The sequence below is a fragment of the Pseudochaenichthys georgianus genome, chromosome 19 (genome assembly GCF_902827115.2).
Source record: "Pseudochaenichthys georgianus chromosome 19, fPseGeo1.2, whole genome shotgun sequence".
In the NCBI taxonomy this organism is placed as follows: domain Eukaryota; kingdom Metazoa; phylum Chordata; class Actinopteri; order Perciformes; family Channichthyidae; genus Pseudochaenichthys; species Pseudochaenichthys georgianus.
This window is the reverse complement of record NC_047521.1, coordinates 28076170-28102916: the sequence shown is the minus strand read 5'-3', so window position 1 is coordinate 28102916 and position 26747 is coordinate 28076170. Positions and strand designations below refer to the sequence as shown.

Here is a 26747-nt window from a genome sequence, read left to right as displayed (position 1 = left end):
ATAATCGTGGCTTGATATTGAGTAAGAACAAGTTTTTATGAACCCCACAGCTTCCGGTCTTCCAAGACCCGACCGGTGTCGGTACCATATGTGTTCGGGGTACCATATGTGTTCGGGGTCCGTCTCTTACCAGTGACGTCACGACGTAATGACGTCAAAGATCAGTGGGGCCTTCTTTTTACTGAAACATGATGTTTCGATGTATATTTCCATTGAAAATGCTAACCGCTAGCCGCAAAGCTAGCATCGCAGCCACTGCTCCGTTTTCGGAGACTTTGCACACGTTATTCACAAACATGTTCACACGCTAGGAGTATGGGAGTACTTTCATTCGCTTCGTCTTGATCTGTAGATGTGATTTGATGTGTCGTGTGTCCCCCAAACATAATAATCGACAGTGTAAACATAATTATGTAAATAACTCAATTTGTGTTCTGTGAAACGGAAAAGGATTTTACATTGTTTTTGTTACTTTTCGTTGCAGTGTCTTAAATGTAATTTAGGTTAACTTCCTGTTTGAAGTTGTTGCTATGGAAACAACATCACGGAGAAAAAAGTAATATCTTCTACATATAATAACGGACAAAGTAAAGAATGAAGTGTAGGCTATGTTGAAATGTTCGGAATTTGACCGTGTATGATGGTCCTCTTGAGTTGCCGTACAGCCAATGGCGTACAGCTCCGTTTTCATGTTTTTTTAACATGTTTTTCACAAACATTTTCACACGCTAGGAGTATAGGAATACTTCAATTTGGTTCGTCATGATCTGTAGATGTGATTGGCCCCCGAGCACCCCTGGGTAAATTACCGTACAGCCAATCACAATGCGTACAATGCGTGACGTCATTGGTAAGAGAAGGCCCCCGAACCTCTATGCCCCGAACACATATGGTACCGACACCGGACAAAAAGACGCAGGCACGAAACACACTACCAATAGAAATACATTTTTTAAATCGTTCTGTGTGACACGACAAAAAGGGGGAAATTGTGTTGGTGAACACGAATCAATAGATTACATTAATTTCGTGACTATAACACAAAATGCCGTGAGACTGGGTATATTTAATAATTCTGTTGAGTGCTGTGGTGAAGATGCTCTGCTATGAGGAACTACGAAAAAGAAAAATATGAGCCGAACGGACTAAAGCTCATGAAGACACTTTATAATATCTCTCACCGACAGAAGACTGAGGTCCACAGTGCTGACATTTAGAAACACTAGTTAACCAGAGACCAACTCAGTTAACCTGTCAGTGTGCTGATTAGCTAGCAAACATTAGCTATTTAGCTAGCGAACGTTAGCTATTTAGCTAACGTTTGCTAGCTACATAGTTTTCTAGCATGCTACCATACCTTCCCATCGAACAAGCTAGCTAGCAAATGTTAGCTACCCATCTAGCTATCTCCAAATGAGTGGCTAACTTACTGACCAAACTCAGTTCAGTCAATGCCTAGTTAGCTAGCTTACCTTAGCTATCCATCTAGCTGTCACCAAATAGGTGGATCTCATCATTTAAATTTGAATTATTATTTTGTTTGTTTGTAGCCTTTATTTAACCAGGTGAAGCCCCTTGAGATCAAAAGATCTCTTTTTCAAGGGTGACCTGCACCCAGCCTATGGTAAGACTTGCAGTGTAGACCTGTGTTCAGGCAGTGCGAGTAATTATAAAAATATACTTATATATATACTACAAACACAACTGATTATAAAAAAGAAAAAAATACTAAATATGAAAAGTTTTCCGCCCGACAGCAACAATAAACTATTCCTTCATCATATTTCATAGTTTGACAGCTCTTCTTTTAGTAAACTAATGTTACACTAAAGCCACCCGTTGACTCTTCCTCGCCTCCAATCTATCCTCCGCCTGCTTGCTTCCCTCTCTGACCCCGAACACAAGGCTGGAACCATGTGAAGTTGGTTGGGTCCAACCTGGACCTGCGTAAGGTGTCGTGGAAAAAGCGAGTGGATGTCTTCCGGCTCAGCACTGACACCGAGGCCAGCTCCGACAGCGAGGCCCCCCGCCAAAACTACACCAAAACACCGCGTCCAGGTGAAGACCCTCAGGCCGCAGACAGAGAAACAGCATGGCAGCTCTAATGCACGAGCGGCAGCCAGCGGGATCAGACATATCCACATGTGGCTGATTCATTTCGGGCTTCAGTCCCCAGAGAGGAGCTCTGGCATCAACTGCCCCACCTCCAGTTGATGATCGGGGGCAGGCTTTTCTGTCTGTCCTGAGGTGGCGATCTGGAGGCAGCTTGATGTGTGTGTGTGTGTGTGTGTGTGTGTGTGTGTGTGTGTGTGTGTGTGTGTGTGTGTGTGTGTGTGTGTGTGTGTGTGTGTGTGTGTGTGTGTGTGTGTGTGTGTGTGTGTGTGTGTGTGTGAAAAGGCTAAGTTACTGCGCGGCTGAAAGGAAATATTGGCTTCTGAATTAAATACAGTCTCGTTTCTGCAGGGCAGTTTCAGTGACGGCACCTTCTCCTCGCAGCTGTTACGTGTTTTTTCTTGTTTGTATTTTATGTTCTGATGCAAAGCACCTTATGAAGTGTCCTTGTTAGCATTTAGCAGGTTCAACACATCAGTTTTCCACATTGAAAAGTAAAAGCAGCAACACTTTAGATCTGTAGATGAAGACATGTGGATGTCACCGACTACAGACAAAAAACGTTAAAACTACAAAAAAAGAAAATGCTAAATAATCGACTTAAATATTTTAAATCTAGGTTTTATTTTTTTTAGTAAGACAGAATGAGTGCATCTGATGTCAAAGTTAAAAGGCGTTATACAGTTTGTTTTATTATTCTCATAGAAATAATGCAACTCAACCTGTTGCGCACTACGAAGTTGGTTTTTGCCTTCATTAGGAGGGCAAGAGCTTCAAAAAACTGATCTAGTTTTAAGTAAAATCAAGCTGAAATCAAGTTTTCCTGAGCAACTGCTGTAATACTGTAGTTTCTCATTTGAATAAGTGCTATATAAACAATGTATGTTTATTATCAACCACACAAGATATGGTTTGAACCTTCATTGCACAACATTAGACTAATATAGCCTAAAATCTAGCGTAAAATGCTACACAGAATATTTGTTATTTTGTAGTACATCATAGTTTCTGTAACTCCCATAGGACTGGAGTCTGCTGCTGCTTCCTCTTCAGGTCTGGCCTGGTTTTTCGGTGCTTGATGTGTTGATCCAATGCTAACCGCTAAACGTGCTACCTTCTGTACTATATATCATCTTCACTATGTCCACAGATTACAACATGAATGGAAAATGGGATTCGAGCTTCCAGTTCCCGGGAGGTTCAGCATCTCGAAATCTGTCGACTTCTTCCTCTCCGAGATCAACTCTGAGCACCAACTACAGAGCAGGGGGGGGCAGCTCCTTCACCACAGAAACATCCACCAGCTACATGAGCAGCTCAGGTACCAACATTATATCATTATTAACCTGTTAAGCCCCAAGGTCCCCGCCGGCGAGTACTTTATTTTTTTTTTCACGACACTGTGTCAATGTTTAAGAACCTATTAATGTGTTATACCAGATTAACGGGAATAATCTCAGCTAATTGACGATACAAACCATTTTTACCAAAACAAAACACAAGTCTGATAAGAAGCATCTAAATGACCCCTGAGCGAAAAACGCTAACCTATTACTGCACCGAAAATCACTCCTAGCTCCCTTATTACTTATCCTAGGTGCACATCCAACACATCGTTTATGATCGCAAGGAGACACAGAATCTAACAGTGCACCTCAACACTGAAAGATACAAACTCGCGACGTTATCAACAAAAACGTACATCAAAACAAGTGGCGCTAGGTAGCCCACAACGCTAACATGGCTAACCTTCGTCTTTGTCTGGTCAAAACTGGTCTTCAATGGCATTAAAACGATCAAAACGATGCTGTAGTTAACCCATAGGTTAATCCAATGTGACTGCGTCCCCTTTGAAATGTTCTGATAATCCATAAGCAATAAAACAGCTTTTCCGTTGCTTGATATCAGAGCAAGATATTTCTCCCCTCTGCTGCAAGCTAGCATGCGCGGAGAGGCTACCTTTTTTTTTAACATGAGTGTGTGCGGGACGATTTCCCTTGGATTCTATTGGCTCTGACGGTCAGAAAGAGACGTCACATGTAAAAATCGAACAAGGGGGGCTAGAGATAAGGAAAATCCACCCAAGATGTATTATTTTTCTAAATCCGTCTAAAAAGGTCAAATATCACTTGTTTTGCATCAATCTTGATACTTATACCAGATACTTATTATATGTTGTACTTTGGATTCCTAAAGCTCTTAGTCTACCTTACCATCATCCAAGGTTAGTTTTCACTATAAGTACAACATATTTTTTTGACGGACACTATAATTTACAGTTTTTTACCATGTTCAATCTGAATTTTCTTTAAAATAAAAACATCTATATTGATTCTGACTTTTCTACATCCAACTCACAGGTTTATCATTACTTTGAGAACAAATATTATTAATTTAACCTTTTTAGAAGATATGGTCATTTGTTCTGGGAAAAAAACTACAGTTTAAATAAGTTAAATTCTGAAAGACAAAAATCTAATTCTGAAAAAAACGAATCGCTTCAGTAACTTTAAAACATATTATTTGTACATTTCCGTTGACTTAAATAGAACAAAACTTGGTCATAAAGTTGTCCATAAGCATGTGCACAACATATATTAGCATGAACCCAATACCCCCATCTAATGAAACAACACCATGTCTCTTAAACGTGTGAATCACCAACACTTCTGCAGCAAGTTCATGCATTTATTCCAGTTTTTATTTATCCTTTCTCTTGTAGGAGGCACTCGTAGGACTGACATGACGTACGGAGTTGGAGGAGGAGGAGGAAGTCTAGGAGGTCTAAGTGTTGGAGGAGGAGGAGGAGGAGGAGGAGGAGGAGGAGGAGGAGGGTACAGTGTAGGAGGAGGAGGAGGAGGAGGAGGAGGAGGAGGAGGAGGAGGAGGAGGAGGAGGAGGGTACAGTGTAGGAGGAGGAGGAGGAAGTCTAGGAGGATTAGGAGTTGGAGGAGGAGGGTACAGTATAGGAGGAGGAGGAGGAGGAGGAGGAGGAAGTCTAGGAGGATTAGGAGTTGGAGGAGGAGGGTACAGTGTAGGAGGAGGAGGGTACAGTGTAGGAGGAGGAGGAGTCCACACTTCAGAAGTCATCATGAGGAAGCACTCGGAGCACCGGGCCTACACCGAGGAAAACATCCGAGACTCCATCGTGATGGGAGACTTGTCCGGAAAGTTCCCAGATCTAGGTACGTCTTTTTAGACTTTTATTCCAAAGGACACACTCTGGCCTCGCTGAACTCCACCTCTCAGTCATCAAGCAGGATACATACTTCCATACATTAAATCTGTGGAGCACGAGGTGTTGCTTTAGTACTGTGAGCAGTGCTTATCTTGCTTGAGAAGTGGAGTCCAGTGAGGCCAGACAAGTGAAAAGGTCAAGCCTTCTCAAGGGCTACGAAGGAAGGATGAACATCTCGGGAAATGCTTACTGCAATATGGGAAATAACCAGAAACAGAACATTTTAAAATAAAAGATGGTGGGGATGGTTTGCAAAGCGCATGATTAGGTTGGACATGTGTTAGCAGGTTTGGGGCTGTTGGCTGCTGATTTGTTGCAGGAGCTATGCTGACTATCGCTGTTTCTCCCTCCCTTTGTATTCCATCCTTACCTCCTTCTACCTTGCTCCCTCCATCTTCTTCCTTGGCTTCCTCCTCTGCTCAATGCGCCATCAGGTGGTTTCGGCTACAATGCGTCGCAGAGCAGCTCTCAGTTCAGCTACAGCCTCTCTCAGGGCTCCAGAGCTCGGACCGGGTCTTCAGACGTCAACGAAGCGCTTTATAGTCTGGACAGGGTGCTGCAGGGTGAGTCTGCAACGCATGGGTGTGAAATGCTCTGCTATCGTCTTCATAGATCGTGCAGGAATTGTTGTTTTCTGCAAAGATCCAACGGAAAGATCCCATTGAACCAGGGAGATGCTGCCTTCAGGGTCCAACACCGAAATAAGAAATCCATTTACCTGTGTCTTTCTGATCTCCTCTTTAAAGGTCTTGCCACTAAAAACACATTTTATTTGTATACAATACAATAGAAAGCACTTTAAAACCATCCAGACCAAAGTGCTGTACAGTCAAACAAACAAACAAACAAACAAACAAACAAACATCACACATCAGAGGTGGGAAGTAGTGGAGTACAAATACTTTGTTACTGTCCTTACTGTAAGTACATGTTTCTGGTATCAGTACTTTACTCCAATACTTGTTTTTCTGACGAGTTCTTACTTTCTACTTCTTACATGTTGAACTCAAATACCTGTACTTTCTACTTCTTACACTTTGAACCCAAATACCTGTACTTTCTACTTCTTACATGTTGAACTCAAATACCTGTACTTTCTACTTCTTACACTTTGAACCCAAATACCTGTACTTTCTACTTCTTACATGTTGAACTCAAATACCTGTACTTTCTACTTCTTACACGTTGAACTCAAATACCTGTACTTTCTACTTCTCACATGTTGAACTCAAATACCTGAACTTTCTACTTCTTACATGTTGAACTCAAATACCTGTACTTTCTACTTCTCACATGTTGAACTCAAATACCTGAACTTTCTACTTCTTACATGTTGAACTCAAATACCTGTACTTTCTACTTCTCACATGTTGAACTCAAATACCTGTACTTTCTACTTCTCACATGTTGAACATCAAATACCTGTAACTTTCTACTTCTCACATGTTGAACTCAAATACCTGAACTTTCTACTTCTTACATGTTGAACTCAAATACCTGTACTTTCTACTTCTCACATGTTGAACTCAAATACCTGTACTTTCTACTTCTCACATGTTGAACTCAAATACCTGTAACTTTCTACTTCTTACATGTTGAACACAAATACCTGTACTTTCTACTTCTCACATGTTGAACTCAAATACCTGAACTTTCTACTTCTTACACTTTGAACCCAAATACCTGTACTTTCTACTTCTTACATGTTGAACTCAAATACCTGTACTTTCTACTTCTTACATGTTGAACTCAAATACCTGAACTTTCTACTTCTTACATGTTGAACTCAAATACCTGAACTTTCTACTTCTTACATGTTGAACTCAAATACCTGTACTTTCTACTTCTCACATGTTGAACTCAAATACCTGAACTTTCTACTTCTTACATGTTGAACTCAAATACCTGTACTTTCTACTTCTTACATGTTGAACCCAAATACCTGTACTTTCTACTTCTTACATGTTGAACTCAAATACCTGAACTTTCTACTTCTTACATGTTGAACCCAAATACCTGTACTTTCTACTTCTCACATGTTGAACTCAAATACCTGAACTTTCTACTTCTTACACTGTTGAACACAAATACCTGTACTTTCTACTTCTTACATGTTGAACCCAAATACCTGTACTTTCTACTTCTTACATGTTGAACCCAAATACCTGTACTTTCTACTTCTTACATGTTGAACCCAAATACCTGTACTTTCTACTTCTTACATGTTGAACCAAATACCTGTACTTTCTACTTCTTACATGTTGAACTCAAATACCTGTACTTTCTACTTCTTACATGTTGAACCCAAATACCTGTACTTTCTACTTCTTACATGTTGAACCCAAATACCTGTACTTTCTACTTCTTACATGTTGAACACAAATACCTGTACTTTCTACTTCTCACATGTTGAACACAAATACCTGTACTTTCTACTTCTTACATGTTGAACTCAAATACCTGTACTTTCTACTTCTTACATGTTGAACTCAAATACCTGTACTTTCTACTTCATGGAAACATTCATTAGCTAACAATGACATTATTGTTCTATTGATATAACGGGAGGTCAGGTACTCTTTAAAGCAGCTGCTAGCTATGGGTACTTTTTACTGAAGTACATTTCAAAGCCTCCTTACTTTTACTTGAGTAAAGAAGTTTAGTCAGTACTTCTAATTTCACCAGAGTATTTTAAACATGAGTATCTGTACTTCTACTCGAGTACAGGATGTGTGTACTCTTGCCCTCTCTGGTATTCAGTGAGGTGTGTGTTTGTCTCTCTTCAGACGCTCGTGTCTCTCCAGGAGTCCCAGACACTCCCAGCCGACTCGTGTTTTCGGCTCTCGGCCCGACGGCCCTGAAAGTCAGCTGGCAGGAGCCTCACTGTGAGAAGGACATCATGGGATACTGCGTTCTCTACCAGCTGCTCAGTGGAGGTACAATAATGCTTAAAAATATGGTTTCCCTCTCTTGTATATCAGCATGTGAAGGACTCTGTTCAGGAGCTAGTTGATGCTCTGTATGTGATGACTACTTCCATTCTTGAGTGGATCAGCTGATTTCTGTTTCCTCCCCTGCAGGTGAGGTGAATCGCATCAGCGTTGGCAACCCGGCGGAGAACGCGGTGCTGATCCAGGATCTGCTTCCCAACCACTCCTACCTGTTTAAAGTGAAGGCTCAGAGTCAGGAGGGCTGGGGACCTGAGAGGGAGGGAGTCATCACCATCGAGTCCGCTGTGGACCCAAATAGCCCACTGTGCCCCATGCCAGGTAATTGCACAGTACATTTACAACAAGTACTGTACTGAAGAACTGTACTGAAGAACTGTACTGAAGTACTGTACTGAAGAACTGTACTGAAGAACTGTACTGAAGAACTGTACTTAAATGCAGTTTTGAAGTCAAATGGTGAGGAAAAAGTGAAATTAGAAGAACATAATCTGTGTTATGCTACAGTACTTTGTCTCTTCTGTGTTTTGGGGCCAACATCACTACATATATATTTTAGAGTTTTAGGCAAGCCGGCTTTATTTATATAGTACATTTCAACAACAAACATTTCAAAAAAGCATTCAGACATTATAAAAATAATATTTGTTAGTTTCATTTTATTTTAGTTTCAATGCTTTTTTCAAGGTTTTTAGGTCAGAAATTCTTGGATACCAAAAATTGTATACAGTAACTAGAAGTAAAATGTGTGTTTGTTGGCTGCAGGTTCTCCGTTCACCCTCAGTACTCCGAGTGCTCCGGGTCCGCTGGTCTTCACGGCTCTGAGTCCAGACTCTCTGCATCTCAGCTGGGACAAACCAAGGAAACCCAACGGAGACATCCTGGGATACATCGTGACCTGCGAGCAGCTGCACGGTGGAGGTGAGTCAAACCCTGAAGAACAAAGGGGAAATTCGGACCAAAAGTAAAAAAACGAATTCCCTATATTATAAAAAAAATAATAAAGTTATGAAAAAAGTGAAATTCTGAAAAATGTTGAAGTTCCAAGAAAAAAAAAAATCAAAATTATGAAGAAAAAAAAAAGTCCCATTCTGAAAATGAAATTTAATCATAACATTTTTTATCAAATTACAAAAACGAAGTCAATTTACAAGAAATTCTAAGAAACAAATACAAACTTATGCAGTTAGTTATTCCATTTGTTCGGTTCCCATTTCTCTCTGTTCTGAAGCACATGTTCTGTGTTGTTCCTCCAGGAGACATCCGCTCCTTCCAGGTGAAAGGAGAAAGCTCTGAGACGAGTCTCACCGTCCCGGACCTCACGGAAAACGTCCCGTACAAATTCAAAGTCCAGGCTCGAACCACACAGGGCTTCGGACCCGAGAGGGAGGGCATCATCACCATTGAGTCTCAGGACGGAGGTGAAACACCTTAACATTGTATTACTTCAGTTTCAATGTCCACAGAAAATGTCACAGAAAATTGTTCGTGTACAGTTTTATTATTATGCTTATTATGCTGCTGTGTTTATTGTATCTTTGTAACTCTGGCACAAGAATTTCCTTCGGGATGAATAAAGTCATATCTTATCTTATCTTAGACATGAAATACAAAATATATTTATTTTTTAACTCATCGCTTTCTTTTTCCATTTAAAAATGAAAGGGTTCAAAAAGATTAGATTATTCAATCCACTCAAAATGTCATCCAAATCACTCGTTTTACAAACTTCCTGCAGTTATTGTAGTTTATCAGTTGTTAAGCATTGCATATGCTATGAAATATCCATAAAATATGTCACTTAGTTAGGGGTAAAGAGGTTGGGAACCACTTGTCTAGTGCATTAATGTAATCTAAGTATTTATTTCCTTCCTGTCTCCTTATAGGCGATATGTCTCAGTACGACAGCCAGTCGATGTCGAGGAGAGAAGTTTTCCAGTTGCCGACAGATGTCAGTACTCTGACCAACGTCTCGCACACCATGATCAACGACCCCTACTACTCAGGTACAAATGAACACTCTGAAATAAAATTGTATGTATCAATCGTATGTTAATTATACACTGAAACTTTCATGTGTTTTAAAAAAAAAAGGACTATTGGTTACCTATATTTTACACTTAATAATACACATACCATTCGGATCATCGGAATAATCTCACCATTACACAACATCACGGTCACATGACTTTACGTCACCTCCGCTAAGCTAAAGGTGGCTAATGTTGGGCTATAAAGGAACTACAGCACGGTCACATGACTTCATGTCACCACCGCTAAGCTAAAGGTGGCTAATGTTGGGCTATAAAGGAACTACAGCACGGTCACATGACTTCACGTCACCACTGCTAAGCTAAAGGTGGCTAACGTTGGGCTCTAAAGGAACTACAGCACGGTCACATGACTTCACGTCACCACCGCTAAGCTAAACGAGGCTAATGTTGGGCTATAAAGGAACTACAGCACGGTCACATGACTTCACGTTACCACCGCTAAGCTAAAGGTGGCTAACGTTGGGCTATAAAGGAACTACAGCACGGTCACATGACTTCACGTCACCACCGCTAAGCTAAAGGAGGCTAATGTTGGGCTATAAAGGAACTACAGCACGGTCACATGACCTCACGTCACCACCGCTAAGCTAAAGGAGGCTAATGTTGGGCTATAAAGGAACTACAGCACGGTCACACGACTTCACGTCACCACCGCTAAGCTAAAGGAGGCTAATGTTGGGCTATAAAGGAACTACAGCACGGTCACATGACTTCACGTCACCACCGCTAAGCTAAAGGTGGCTAATGTTGGGCTATAAAGGAACTACAGCACGGTCACATGACTTCACGTCACCACCGCTAAGCTAAAGGTGGCTAATGTTGGGCTATAAAGGAACTACAGCACGGTCACATGACTTCACGTCACCACCGCTAAGCTAAAGGTGGCTAATGTTGGGCTATAAAGGAACTACAGCACGGTCACATGACTTCACGTCACCACCGTTAAGCTAAAGGTGGCTAATGTTGGGCTATAAAGGAACTACAGCACGGTCACATGACTTCACGTCACCACCGCTAAGCTAAAGGTGGCTAATGTTGGGCTATAAAGGAACTACAGCACGGTCACATGACTTCACGTCACCACCGCTAAGCTAAAGGTGGCTAATGTTGGGCTATAAAGGAGCTACAGCACGGTCACATGACTTCACGTCACCACCGCTAAGCTAAAGGTGGCTAATGTTGGGCTATAAAGGAACTACAGCACGGTCACATGACTTCACGTCACCACCGCTAAGCTAAAGGAGGCTAATGTTGGTCTATAAAGGAACTACAGCACGGTCACATGACTTCACGTCACCACCGCTAAGCTAAAGGTGGCTAATGTTGGGCTATAAAGGAACTACAGCACGGTCACATGACTTCACGTCACCACCGCTAAGCTAAAGGAGGCTAATGTTGGTCTATAAAGGAACTACAGCACGGTCACATGACTTCACGTCAACACCGCTAAGCTAAAGGAGGCTAATGTTGGGCTATAAAGGAACTACAGCACGGTCACATGACTTCACGTCACCACCGCTAAGCTAAAGGAGGCTAATGCTGGGCCTGATAACGTTTAGTCGTCTCATTTATACACTTGTTAGTAACCGCCTTTTCTTAAATCCAACAGTGTCACATTTTTTAAAAAACATCGATTTCCAGAATTCTTAAAATGCTGACTAGTTTCCAGGTTTTAGGACTCATTCAAACAATCCCATAAAACTCACCTTTTCACTCTTGCGCTCCACTCCTAATCAACGAACCCCTCGCCCTTATTCCACCTAGCTTAGCACTTTTTACTTGATATTTTTCTCCTTTACTTTCTTGTAAAGCGCTTTGAGCACCAGGAAAGCGCTTTATAAATCAAATGTATTATTTTAATTATTATTATTATTCCTGCACCACTCTTTAATAATAATGCTATTTTGTTCTAGGTGACGGCATGATGACGACCACGCAGCACATGGAGTCGAGCGGCATCGTGACCCGGCAGGTCACCAAGGAGGTCGTTCAGAGGAGCGTCATGGGAGGAACCACCGTCACCAAGAATATGTTTTATGAATCTTAATAACCCAACATTTCACAGCCAAAATAAGTCAACATGATGAGGAATCATATCTGAGATTCTCTTTTACAAAGAGCGCTCATACATTATCAGTGTATATCTTTATACCTGTGTGTTTAAGCGAGGCTAAGGGACCAAAACATGTTTGTTTTTTTTAAATAGTCGTCTGTTACAAACGGTTGCTACTTTTCCATCAATTTCCACATTTTCTTTCACTGCTGCTTTTGATTTTATTTGTGGTTTCTCTGGGGCTTGGATTAATGCAGTAATCAAACTGAATTAATCCAAAGTGACCTTGTCCCACCCTGTCTTTACGAGGCATTCAAAAGTATAGTCTGTTTAAGATGCATCTCTTTGCAGATGGTTAATCATTATTTACCAAAATGGTCTTATCCTGAGTATTAAAGTGGTTTATCTGGGACTTTTGTGCATAGATTTGTATTATATTAAAAGTGCGTTTTTTTCAAAGCATATTTAATACTTTACAAGATTTTTACTTAAACTTTCATATGTAGCCTAAATACTAGTGGGCTTCTTATCCACACAATAACAACATATGTAGAAGTGAAGTAGCTGGGATCATGGGAGTTTCTAATGAATTGTCTCTTCTGAAAAAACACTGAATAAAACAGTTTTAAAGCACATTCAGTATTTCATGGAGGCTTCGAGCTAAATGCTAACGTTAGCTCAGCCTTGTCTGTTTCTCCGATAACGTATGATCCGTATGTTCAGAAGTTGTTTTTATCAGGAGTCAAATTATCCTTACAGGTCTCTTCCTCTCGCGTTAGTTATTAAAACAGTTGAAATACAGAATAAAGCAGTTTGTTTTCGATTCAGTATTTCCATGGTGGACAGGAAGGTGGAGAGGCTACGAGCTAAATGCTAACGTTAGCTTAGCTCTGAATACTTAAGATCCAGACATTCAGAAGTATTTTTCATCAGAAGCCAAATTATCCTTACAGGTTTCCTCCTTAGTTATTAAACCTATTGAAATACAGAATAAAGAAGTTTGTTTTATATTCAGTCTTTCTCCGAGAAGCTATGAACTAAATGCTAACGTTAGCTCAGCCTGTTTCTCTGAAAACGTATGATCCAGATGTTCAGACGTTTTTTTAATGAGGAGCCAAATTATCCTTACAGCTCTCCTCCTCTCATCTTAGTTATTAAAACAGTTGAAATACAGAATAAAACAGTTTGTTTTAAATTCAGTATTTCCAGGGTGAACAGGAAGGTGGAGAGGCTACGAGATAAAAGGCTAATGTTAGCTTAGCCTGTTTCTCTGACTCCTTAAGATCCAGACATTCAGAAGTTTTTAATCAGTGGCCAAATTATCCTTACAGGTCTCCTTCTCTCACAAACAAGCAGCCCCAGTGATTACAACCAGTAAGAATACATAATATACTAGTTTAAAATCGCTGTTTCCCAATGCAGTTTGGCTGTAGCTAACGTTAGCTCAGATTCTTTCTCTGATCACTTCCTATCCAAACGTCCCATGTATACAATCATTCATTTGGTTAAAATATATAGTTAAAAAGCACCAAGATATTAAAAGTGTTTGGTAAGAATGTGGCTTAAACTGGATAGAAAGTCAACCTATGACAGCTTCTGCAGACTCATGCTCAAAGAGGAGAGGAAACACCCAAATAGCCTCATTAAAATTATTATTTCTTTGAAAACAAACAAGTCCAGTGGTTTTTAAACATTTTAATGCAGACATTTTATAAATTATACCTTTAAGCAGATTGACATTAAATGAAATGCCAAATAAAGACATATATAGGCCTATGCTCATTTCCTGCTGACACGCATGATTTTACAATACAAACAAATTATCAAAAATCTTTTGAATATAACATTTTTTGTTTTTTAAAGATGTTTTATACTTAAAAAACGTGGTATAGACTGCTTTAAGTTGATATGCGTTCTTACTCTACAAGGCTTTTGTATTTTAAATAGATAAGGAATTTTAGAGACATGGTATGTAACGACGGAAAGATTGTATTTGCTTCTACTGTATATTGGCTTCACATTGATGGTTGAAAGGGATTCTGTAAACATATTTTGAGAGGATATTTCATTAAGAAAAGTTGATGTGGACACATGTTTGAATATTTCACCAACTCTCAGTTTCATTTAACAACATGCATGACTTACCTTTAAACAGTTGAGCACTTTTTTGCATTTTTTTTTTTCTCTATTGCAAAAAAATAAAGATTTTAAACAAAGTGTTAATTTATTGAAGTTTTGAGGACTAATAGCTGCACGCAGTAACATGGACATTAACACAGCTGCAGAAACAAGGCTGACAAATGTTGCAGGAGAATACACTCTTCACATGCGTCTGTAATTATCTGCACTGAGGCTCTTCAGTAGCTGCTTGCGTTATTCTGCATCTCTAAAGAAATACAAAAAGCAATAATTAAACACAAGTGGCATAAAGACCTTGCAGCTACAATCTTGGTGTTATGTTTTCACTGAAAAGGGAACAAAAGGTGTATCCTTGTGGTTCGAGAAACCTTTTTCAAAGCTTAATGGATAAAAAGATGTCCTTCCAGGTAAAGACAAGGCTGCTTTTTAGAGGATTTGAACTCGGCTGCTAATCAGAAGTCAGCATTATATTAAAAAAAGGTTGAAGCTAGTTAAGTTGAACGGTTCCATGCAGAGGAAACGCAGCGTTAATCAGAAAAAACAAGAATCGTATTCACTAGCAGCCGACCGCGATCCCCCTGCCATCTGCAGACACACGCGTTAAATCATTGTATGTAATTGGTGTTAGTCCGAGTCATTTCGGTATCATTTTGATACATGTATTACAACAAAATCACTGCAAATCATGTTTATTTTGTTGTTGTGACGCTGGTAACCACAAATGATGCCGCAGGTCCAACTTCTGCGAGTAAAGCAAATCTTCGCTTCGCGTCCGATGGGAACGCTCCTTTAGTCCAAACCCAGCCATCAAGATTCGTATTCAATAGCAGCCGACCTCCATTCATAAAGTATTTTTTTCCCCCTGCCATCTTGAGGACACACTCGCTTAATCGTTGTATGTACTAATTGGTATCAGTCCGAGTCATTTCGGGATCATTTTGATACGTTCATTACAATTAGACCATTGCAAAATATGTTAATTAGTTGTTTTGGGAACGCTGCTTAAGTCCGAAACCAGCGCACAAGTTTTCGTACTCGCTAGCAGCAGAATCAAAGCACAATAAAAAGCGTTTGGTGGTTCAGGTCCAGAGGCAGGGCCCGGTGCAGAGGCACGGCTGCCGGACGTCAGCAGGCCGGATCACCAGATCGTTGACCACCTCCACCGTGCCGAACACGGGGAACAGCTCCTCCGTGAACGTGTCGTTGAAGGTGTAAAGGTGCGAGCGTTTCTCCACGTCGTAGAAGGACAGCTGGCCCTGCTCGTAGTCCAGGTAAACGCCCACTTTCCTGGGCAGTGGGATGGGGGTCAGGGGCGTCGCGGGCACCGTCAGCGCCTTCAGATCCAAACCCCTCTCCAGACGCAGGGTTAAATATCCCGAATCTGTGGTGAGCGATCTGTAACCCTGCCTCACCGCGGACGCTTTCGCCACGCCGAGCCTCCAGTCACGCTGCCCGACTTCCACCTGGAACAGAAACATATTACGCTCATTTACTTATGTTAGAAAAACATCCCTGGTCCCCGGCTCGAGCTTCATCTCAGGATCCATGTATCTGTGATCCTCTCCAGAAGGGAAGGAGTCATCACATACAGAGACTAGTTCCTGAGCAGTGTCCTTCACATGCTGATATCCTAGAGAGGGAGTCACACAGTCACAAGATGGAGGAACAGAAAGCAGTACTCAATGTTTACTTCAGAGTAGCTCCACGTCAGAAATGAGCATGCTTGATGTCTCTCTCCATAGAGGCTGAATCATCATGTTCATCACATAGCTATCATCTGCCTCAAGCAGTCCTGATGCTCTTCTGGGTCATCAGACATCCTGTCATGTTCACAGCTACAGTTGATACCTTTGTTAGCATGCTGCTCTCATGCTGGAAGAGGACATTTACTGTGTGATTCTTACTTGCTAATGTTTATTTTCAAATCTCAAATTTCAATTTCAAAGGTTTTATTGACATATGCACAAAGCTACAGTGTAGAAATGGCAATGAAATTATTCTGACCTGAGCTCCTACAACAATCCAACATGTATAATAAAATACAAAAATAAAAAGTAGTGCAAAAAGTAGAAAGTACAGGTATTTGTGTTCAACATGTAAGAAGTAGAAAGTACAGGTATTTGTGTTCAACATGTAAAAAGTAGAAAGTACAGGTATTTGAGTTCAACATGTAAGAAGTAGAAAGTACAGGTATTTGAGTTCAACATGTAAGAAGTAGAAAGTACAGGTATTTGTGTTCAACATGTAAAAGTAGAAAGTACAGGTATTTGAGTTCAACATGTAAGAAGTAGAAAGTACAGGTATTTGAGTTCAACATGTAAGAAGTAGAAAGTACAGGTATTTGAGTTCAACATGTAAAAGTAGAAAGTACAGGTATTTGAGTTCAACATGTAAGAAGTAGAAAGTACAGGTATTTGAGTTCAACATGTAAGAAGTAGAAAGTACAGGTATTTGAGTTCAACATGTAAGAAGTAGAAAGTACAGGTATTTGAGTTCAACATGTGAGAAGTAGAAAGTACAGGTATTTGAGTTTAACATGTAAGAAGTAGAAAGTACAGGTTTTTGGGTTAAAAATGTAAGAAGTAAAAGTAAAAAGTGGTCAGAAAAATAAGTAGTGGAGTAAAGTACTGATACCAGAAAAATGTACTTAAGTACAGTAACAAAGTATTTGTACTCCACTACTTCCCACCTCAATGATTCATTCTTTATTCACGTTTGATAAATAGATTCCCGCCACACACCTCCCAGTAATGGCGTCCCGAGGTGAATCCCTCCTGGCCCGCGGAGCACCACCAGCCGTTGAAGCGCCACTGGCACCGAGGAACGTCTCGATGTTCGAGGCCGCAACGCATCCGTTTCTTATCGCTGGAGATTATCAGGTCCGGGTTCGCCGAGTCCGAGTCAAGCTTCACTTCCTCTGTGGGAGGAAACACAAAAGAATAAATAAACGTATTCTCTGTGTATTTAAGATATTTACATTTATGGCATTACTAATGCTGTACAGCGGTTCCCAACCTGTGGGCCGCGGCCGCATTGCAAGTGGGCCGCCAAATAATTTGCAAAACATTCTGATTTGTGTGGAAACATTTTCATTATTAAGATTTATTTTTATTCGAACCTTCTTTCCTTTCTCTTTCTTGATCGTCCTTAGCAACGGTCATTACAGTCCTTAGCAACGGTCATTACAGTCCTTAGCAACGGTCATTACAGCCCTTGACAGCGGTCTGTTCTACTGGATTAACAACGTGTCACATGTTCTGAATCGACCAATCAGAACTTTATTTAGCCTTAGGAATTGTTTATGGTTGAATGTCGGTCGCGAACATTTTTTAGATTCTTAAGTGGGCCCTGAGTGGAAAAAGGTTGGGACCCGCTGCTGTGGTACATACTGAACCTTCTGTATTTATATAGTACATCAGTTCATGCACTTATATGCACTCCTTGTTAGATGCTAACTACATCTCGTACCCTGCCAAACGACAATAAAGTTGAACCTAATCTAATATAAATCTCTTTCTTGGTGTTAAAATGTAAAGCAAATAAAAAAAAAGTAGTAGTGGCAGCTTTAAAAATACACAACATTGTTTGATTTATTTTAATATCATTATAAAAGTGGTTTATTTTGGGACTTTTGTTTTGACTTTATTATTACTATTATATACCTTAAACAGATTCATTTGAAGCACACAGATTGCTTTAAAGTGTTTTCTTACCTGCCGCATCACAAATCCAGTTCCACACTGTGAGGAAGAGAAGAAGTCTTTAAAGCAAGAGAATAATAAATATGTTTTATACTCTCAACATTTCAAACACCCGTGTAGCTGCAAAGATGAGTTATTAACTAATAAATCAACCACCAGCTGTTTTAATAACTACCTGCCTTGTGATATATATATATATATATATATATATCACACCACAGGGGAGGTTTTTGGCCCACTTCATATTATCGTCATTTTGTTTATTGCCTAGTTTTGGTGTAAAAAGCTACATAAAAAACATTACAATGGAAAAACAAGTGCAAATATTGAAAGAAAATGTTAATAAATACAAAAAGTACAAATACTACTTAAAACAACAAGTGTAAAAGAAATCCTAATATGAAGCTGCTCAGCGATGGAACTCAATCCCACCTCCAATCAGAGACCAGTCCACATTCACTTTATTTAAATCAAAACTCAAAACCTGGTTCGTGAGGAATCAGCTCTGCCAGCACCGACCCGATCTCCTGCTCCGTACAACCCTCTGTGTTTTAACATGTTCTTTTGCTTTGTTTTAATGTTCTGTATTTTAAATTGTTTTATTTAAGTATCCCAGTAATGTCAGTTGCATGTTTTAAATGTATTGTATTTACTTGTTTAAAATGAAATGTGTTTTAGGTTGACTTTTAAAATCTGTCCCGGGACTACAGGTGAAAAATAGCCTCTTGAATAACTCTGGCACGTTTACAGAAATGTTCATTAATGTCCCCGTTAAATAAATGAATAAAAAAATATATATATATATATATCGCAAAAAATACAATAAAATATTACAAATTACTATGAAAAAAAACACGTAAAATATATCATTACCATTGAAGATTTAAAGGTGTTCTACTGTGCCTCAATGATAAATAACAATAACCAATGTTGGAGCAGTGTGCAGAGATGCATCCCTAAAGATGTGCATTCTTTAACACATCATTAGGGTAAATATAATGTGATACACGGATGATTTAAGATCACGTAACTCCAGTCGCTGCGATTTAATTTCAGGATAATCCCATCCTTCACGACAGTTCCTACTCACCGTTGTGGGGGATGTATCGTGCAGCGTCTGCAGGAAGAAAGACATCATTACAATCATCACTTTCACAAAGCCTTTCATCGATCCCGATTGGCTGGAAGCAGCTCGTCAGGTTCGTCCTTTCATCGGGAGACGTTCATTAAGCGTGGCTTTTTACTCAGACACTTTGCAACGCACTCACCGGTCTTCTGGCTGCGCTGCTTCCTCACCAGCCACTGCTTCGTCACGTCCTCCTGAAACATATTAAGAAAACGACATTTAAATAATATATTTAATTTATATAGCGCTTCTCATCTGCCAAGACAAATCTCGAAGTGCTTAAAGATATGGTTTGTGAAATTCAAACGTTGTGCGCACACTTCAGGGACAGGGAAACGTCCAGACTTGATCAATTACGTACAAACTATGTATTTTTGAGGAATTAATGGAAAAAGTTAAAAAAAAAACTCTGAAATGTTGATTTTGGGCGATCGAGTCTTTGGGACTAAATCTCTGCACACTACTCCTCTTCCATTCATAGGATTATTTAACATTTCTGTACTTTTTATCTTTTAATAATACATTTATTTTGTATTGTATGATTTCTTTTATACTAGCTATTTAAAAAATTGTATTTTATTGATTTATTTGTAATACTTGCTCTTAGTTTTCCATTTGACCTCACTGTGTTTATATTTTGGACATTATACAACAAAAACTTGGCAATCAACCACATTTTCATTTAAATTCAGACTGATGACATGAGGTGCGAAATGAGGGTAAAATCGGAAAGATGATGAAGCAAAACTCTAAATTAAGCAATTAAATTAACGCTTATCTACCGTCTTATTCCCCCTTCAAAACGAGCCATGAAACCAAACTCTTAAACCTCAGCATGGCTTGTTAATGAAATTACTGCTCATCCCATCACTGGTGATCAAGGAGCAACCGTTAACGAGATGAACATTCAACACTAATCTAAACACGTTAAAGACTGACATCCAGACGGTTAGACGCCTGAACTTTGAAAGAACATCCATAACATTCATCTGGTTGCAACGTACTAATTATTTATCTAATACAGGGGTGTCAAACTCAATTTAATCGCGGGCCACATCAGCATTAAGGCTGCACTCAAAGGGCCGGTTGTAACTTATATATAAATATATGTATTACTTTACATGATTGCCTCTGCATTGGATTATTATCTGATAACTTCATGATTAACTACGTCTGAAAGCAGAAGCCTAGGGCAAATAATTGCAATTCTCTTCAGTGAGAATGTCACAAAATGATTTAAAAATTAAAGCTGGAAAAATAAATAAAAAAACAGAAGTGACATTTAAAAAAAAAAGTCAAATTCTGAGAAAAAAAGTCTAATTTGAGATGCATTCTGGGACATGTAGTTTATGGTGCTTCTGTAAATCATCATGTAACCGTATAATAAACATAGTATATTCTTTGCAAGCGCTTGTGGGGCCACATGAAATGAAGTCGTGGGCCGGATTTGGCCCCCGGGCCTTGAGTTTGACACCCCTGATCCAACATATCATATTCCATGTACTTGTATATAGACTCTCCTTGCACTATTTGAACTATCTTATTGTGTTGCACCGTGGGAGGAGCCTGTGACCTCAGATGTTCATGACAATAAAAGCCTTGGATCTTGAGACCTTGAGGGGGCTGTCTGCGTTCATCACGGCCAGGATAAGGAGCTCCATGGCGGGCAGCAGGTTTTGGAGGCGGCCCCTCTTCCACTGGAGCTCCAGGTCGTCCAGAACCATGAGCACCGCTTCCCCCGGCCACACGGTGTTCTGCAAACAAAGTCCAGCGTTACTCAGCGCTTAATCCTCTTTGTGATGGAAACCTTTAACAGAACGGCGCAATCACTGAGAGAAAACGCTCGGACCCTTCAGAAGCACGCTCACGGTCTTTGAGCATGCTTTCTCTCACTGATTGTGCCGTTATGTCATTGCCATGTCTACACAGTAGCTTACGTGCAGATGACAATAAAACCTTTGAATTAGAATTGAAACCTGAGGTCTGCTTCTGATCTCTCGGGTCCAGTCCATGATGACTCGTTTGTGGGGCCCCATGTCTCCCTCCCCCCCCCGCCTCCAGCATGCAGAGGAGGTGTCCTCTCCAGTCCCTCTTCTCCGGTTTCTCATACTGGTTCACAGACTGGATGAGCCTCGGCTGGGGAGAGGAAGCACGAGGGCATCCATTCAAACAAACACAATCAACACACTCGCTGAGCGAGCGAGCGAGCGAGCCAGCCAGCCAGCCAGCGAGCGAGAGAGCGAGCCAGCCAGCGAGCCAGCGCGCGAGCCAGCCAGCCAGCCAGCCAGCCAGCCAGCCAGCCGGCGAGCCAGCCAGCCAGCGAGCAGCCAGCGAGCCAGCCAGCCGGCGAGCCAGCGAGCCGGCGAGCCAGCCAGCCAGCGAGCGAGCAGCCAGCGAGCCAGCCAGCCAGCCAGCCGGCGAGCCAGCCAGCCAGCCAGCGAGCCAGCAGCCAGCGAGCCAGCCAGCCAGCGAGCCAGCCAGCCGGCGAGCCAGCCAGCCGGCGAGCCAGCCAGCCAGCGAGCGAGCCAGCCAGCGAGCAGCCAGCGAGCCGGCGAGCCAGCCAGCCAGCCACCCAGCCAGCCGGCGAGCCAGCCAGCCAGCCAGCCAGCCAGAGAGCGAGCCAGCCAGCGAGCGAGCGAGCCCGCCAGCCAGCCAGCGAGCGAGCCAGCCAGCGAGCCAGCAGCCAGCCAGCCAGCCGGCGAGCCAGCCAGCCAGCGAGCGAGCCAGCCAGCCAGCCAGCCAGCCAGCGAGCGAGCACCCAGCGAGCAGCCAGCGAGCCGGCGAGCCAGCCAGCCAGCCACCCAGCTAGCATCCATCCATCCATCCATCCATCCATCCATCTCTATCCATCCATCCATCCATCTATCTATCATCCATCTATCCATCCATCCTTCTATCCATCCATCCATCATCCATCCTTCTATCCATCCATCCATCCATCCATCTATCTATCATCCATCCATCCATCTATCATCCATCCATCCATCCATCTATCCATCCATCCATCCATCCATCTATCCATCTATCCATCTATCTATGGGTGTAAATATTTCAATCATAAATCCGCCGCTAAAAAACTCCAAACTTTAAAAATCTGAAATCAAGGCAATGTAAGATAGTTTTTTGTGTGACAAAGTACGGCACTTTTCTTCTGTTTTAAAGCTTTTTCTTGATAGAATATTATAGCTTGAAACTTGATTTGAGTCACTCATTGCTCGAAACAACCAGCATGCTAAGAAGTGTCGTACCTTCACTCTCTTCTCCAGCACGGCAGCCCACTCCACGATGAAATCCCGACACACAGCGGGCGGCCAGACGTCCTCACTGGTCCAGACGTGGCTGAGGATGCTCGACCTCTGTTCAGAAGACATGCAGAACAGAGCATCTAGCAGTGTACTGCAGGTGCTTGTTTGTGTGGCGCAGAACGGAGGCAAAGGAGACGTTACCTGGCAGATTCTGTTGAGTTCTCGCGCTAACTCCATGATGAATAACTGGCTCTCCACCAGCGGCTCCTTCTTCTCCAGTTTCACTCGCCTACGAGACTCCTGGAGCAAAGAAAACACGATTAAAAAGGAAAGGATATATTACTTATCAAACATAGCCTATCGTACGCTATATGGACAGAACCTCATTCATTGACTTATGTATCGACCTCGATCCTGTTGAGCGGCTTTTTGTACGACGTATGGACATAAACGCAATTCATTTACGTTATCTTCCTTTTAAACGATGTATAGAAGTAGATTATTGCATGGATGTGACCAGGATTATAATATGGTCTCTAACTAACTATTATACAAATAAACTGCATTTAAATAGCACATTTTTATACAAGAAAGGACGCACCAACGTATAGCCAACAAATGTAATATACAGAAAGATTTTAGAATAATATTAATAATAATTTTAAGTGAGTTCCCAAATGTGCAGCATCTACATATCAGCACTGCAGCAGCTTTACTCTCTTTTACCATTTAGTAATGAATTTGAGATATAGTAAACTTAAACTAAAGTTGGACGTCTTGCAAAATGTAATTGCACTTTTTTCTGGGAAAGTGTATTTTCAAACAGGATTCACTTGAATACATGTATGAGCAGATCTAGTGCATGCAGCAGCAAGAAGAGCAGGTACCTAATAAAGTCCATCTACCTACCTACCTACCTACCTACCTGTCTGTCTGTCGGTCTATCCATCCATCGAACTATCCATCTAATCTAGCTGAGCGAGCCATCCATCCATTCCAGCGAGCCAGCGAGCGAGCGAGCCAGCCAGCGAGCGAGCGAGCCAGCGAGCCAGCGAACGAACGAGCCAACCAGCCAGCCAGCGAGCCAGCGAACGTAGCCAGCGAGCCAGCGAGCTAGCGATCGAGCCAGCCAGCTAGCGAGCGAGCCAGCTAGCCATCGAACGAACGAGCCAACCAGCCAGCCAGCGAGCCAGCTAACGAGCCAGCGATCTATCCAACGATCCATCCATCTAACTATCCATCTATCTATCTATCTATCCATCCATCCATCCATCTAACTAACTATCCAACCATCCATCCATCTAACTATCTATCCATCTAACTATCTATCTATCCATCTATCTATCTAACCATCTATCTATCCATCTATCTATCTATCCATCTATCTATCTAACTATATATCTATCCATCCATCTATCTACCTTGAGTCGGATCTTGATCTTCTTGGCCGGCTCGATGAGGAACTGCAGACATTCCTTCATCATGGTGGAGGCCGGAGAGATAAACCTGCGATGATAATAATACAAATAAAAAGTCTTCCGTGCGGAGGCAGCGACTGCATCGCCCACACAAACCCATGAGGGAGCAGAAATGTGTAATTGATGAGAGGTGGCAAAAGAACTGCAGAACTTTCATGATCACCGCTCTTATGAGGCACTTTATGTGAGGAAGAGGAGGAGGAGGAAGAGGAACACACATTGGCAGAAAAGAGACTAACCCACCCACGCATCACCACAATGTAAAAACATGGCAAAAAAGTTATTGCACAGCAACGGGATTTCCTGCCGGGTCGATGGCGATGCATCTTGATCACGGCCTTGAAATTGGAAATGTATTCCCAAGGAGGTCTGAGGCAGCCGCAGCATTTTATTAAAACACTGCGCAGGCAACGCTGGACCCCATTCCTGTGCATTCAGCAGTCCTGTTGGAGGCACTGAGGGATTTCCTGTTCTTTCTGAGGACGCCAAAGCACGCTGGCACTCACAAGGGCTGAGGAGAATATATGAGGGGGGGAGAACTTTGGCAAGGTGAACGCTTCCAAGCCGAGGCCAAATACCCAGAACGTTGACCTTTTAATGAGGGAGGAAGCTGGCCACTGTGTGCACTACTTACAAGAGGACAGCGTGGGACACTTTGCAGGGACTTGGACACGGATCTGTGGGTCCATATCAAGACGTATTCAATACAGATGATGCTCACTATATGCAACAACTTACAAGGGCACAATATGGGAAGGATTTCACAGCGTCTTTGGGTTCAGAAAAGCGCTATAGAAAATTAATATATTATTATTAAAGAAGCTGAGTTTTGGGTCCATATTGAGACGTATACAATGCACTGGTTAGCTTCCATAAGATGAGGAAGAAGTCTACTTTCAGACTAGTGGAAACAGAACATCCAAAATCCACATTGAGGAGCTGAATTTAATATCTTTAGTTTGTTTATTCTGCAGATTTCTACTAACTTCACCAATAGTTAGCGTGGCATAATGCATATTACACAGAGCATTTGAGATCACTTGTCACGCAAACACATTGCAATGCACCGCGAGCCTCCACAACAGTCTTCTCTTTGATTACTGGGGAGAAAACATCCAAAATCCACATTGAGCAGTTTATGTTAGTAACGCTGTGTACGTAGCTTTCGTGAGCCTCAAAGTTAGCATGACATAATGCCTCATTTGCAAATTAAAACATGACATTATTAACACTTTTTCACAGCTTTTCCAAAAGGTGCTTGAAGATAATGGACTTTTCCGGAGGCTGGGATTCCTCTCTTCCGAAACTGTTCCCAGAGGACACGGCACTCCCACGCTCCTTCATTACGAAAAACATGCAGAAAATGCAGTTTTTAAGGAAGTATGTTCTCCTTTAAAGAGTAAACAAAGAGATCCCCTTTCTAAAAACCAAGGGTCAACACACTAACACGATCATCTTGAACCTGGCTGTATCCAACGCTCACATTTCTGTTCTGAATGCATGCACTTAGCACCTTTTTAATGAGATTAAGCCTCATTAGCATATAGCATTTGAGAGAAGGTGTACTAATGACTGAAGACATCGCCCCCCCTCTCCAGGCAGGCAGAGGAAGGGGTTTGCGTTTGGCAGAGGAAGCAGCGAGGAGGTGGCATTAGACCCGATTAGAGAAAAGCCAGGCTTACCTCCCCTCTCCTCTGTAAGAACACCGAGAGTGACTTCTATTTCAGGAGCAACCTCTGCAGGGAAACATGCACACGATGCACAGCAAGCATGCTTAAAGGAGGCATACTCATTTATACTCCATGCATTCATGTGAGACAGCTGCATGACTTTATCAGGGTTAGAAATGTGTTTTATCCATGGGAGTTCCTCCGTTTTAGAAGGAAATAAATACAAATAAAAGGGTAACTTTTTATATAAACATAGTGATTTTATTTTAATATATAACAACAATAAATATATCAGTAATATAAATTAATTTTAAGGCACATTCTGGACAATTTAAAGTTCTTTACATAAGCATATAAATACAAATAAAAAATATAAAAAGAAAGACAAAATAATTTAAAAAAATCGATGGGAAACAGTTGATTTATTATAATAAAATATATGACATTATTATTTGCTACGTATGTTATGCTACCTAGTAATTCGTGCACATGAAGTTGTTTGCAGACTAATTATATTGTATTTAATTAGTCATTTTAAAGACATAAAGCGATTTCTTTCTGCCAAAATGGACGTTTCTTTAATGTAACACAAAGCCGAATCTCTTACCTTTCTATGGGGGAATGTTCCTGGTGTCTTTGCAGCAGCAGCTCGGAGATGTACTTTCTGGATTTGGTCTCATTTAGTGTTTCAGCTTCCTGGAGCTCGTGCAGCAGACAGGCACGCGCAGCTTCCTACACACCAACTGCGGCACGAGAGGCACAGCTCGCGCTCTTATATCTTATAGCTCTTATCTTATCCACTGAAGCTGCAGTTTCGCAGATTTATCGCGAGAGGTCGTTGTAGCTTCAACGAGACTGCCAACAGGTAGAAGGCTTGTTTGAGACATAGGTTTGAGATGAGCTGCGTCTCGCCTCGAAAGTAGACGAGAATAGCCGATTGCAGCCGGAGGGGGGGAGGGGGGGGGGGGGGGGGGGGTTACAGCT

The 26747-nt window shown here is 41.5% G+C and overlaps 2 protein-coding genes across 2 annotated transcripts in view; one reads left to right on the top strand and one right to left on the bottom strand.

Moving 5' to 3' along the window:
• LOC117464632 (integrin beta-4-like) overlaps nt 1–12421 on the top strand; it is a 33443-nt gene extending 21022 nt beyond the window's left edge. Inside the window, exons 9-18 of the mRNA XM_034107162.2 lie at nt 3263–3433; nt 4835–4859; nt 5166–5296; nt 5784–5912; nt 8136–8285; nt 8430–8618; nt 9063–9218; nt 9554–9718; nt 10184–10303; nt 12265–12421. Of these exons, the coding sequence (XP_033963053.1) occupies nt 3263–3433; nt 4835–4859; nt 5166–5296; nt 5784–5912; nt 8136–8285; nt 8430–8618; nt 9063–9218; nt 9554–9718; nt 10184–10303; nt 12265–12398 (1370 nt within the window). The 3' untranslated portion in view covers nt 12399–12421. The remainder of the gene's footprint in view (nt 1–3262; nt 3434–4834; nt 4860–5165; nt 5297–5783; nt 5913–8135; nt 8286–8429; nt 8619–9062; nt 9219–9553; nt 9719–10183; nt 10304–12264) is intronic.
• Nucleotides 12422–15622: 3201 nt separating this feature from the next.
• LOC117464995 (E3 ubiquitin-protein ligase TRIM69-like) lies at nt 15623–26525 on the bottom strand. The gene is given in 12 exon segments (XM_071206777.1): nt 15623–16006; nt 17285–17460; nt 18257–18283; nt 19335–19361; nt 19513–19564; nt 20984–21124; nt 21347–21421; nt 21423–21506; nt 22619–22726; nt 22817–22915; nt 24037–24121; nt 26371–26525. Coding segments are annotated over 11 exon segments (1236 nt in total). The 5' UTR covers nt 24100–24121; nt 26371–26525.
• Nucleotides 26526–26747: the final 222 nt, after the last annotated feature.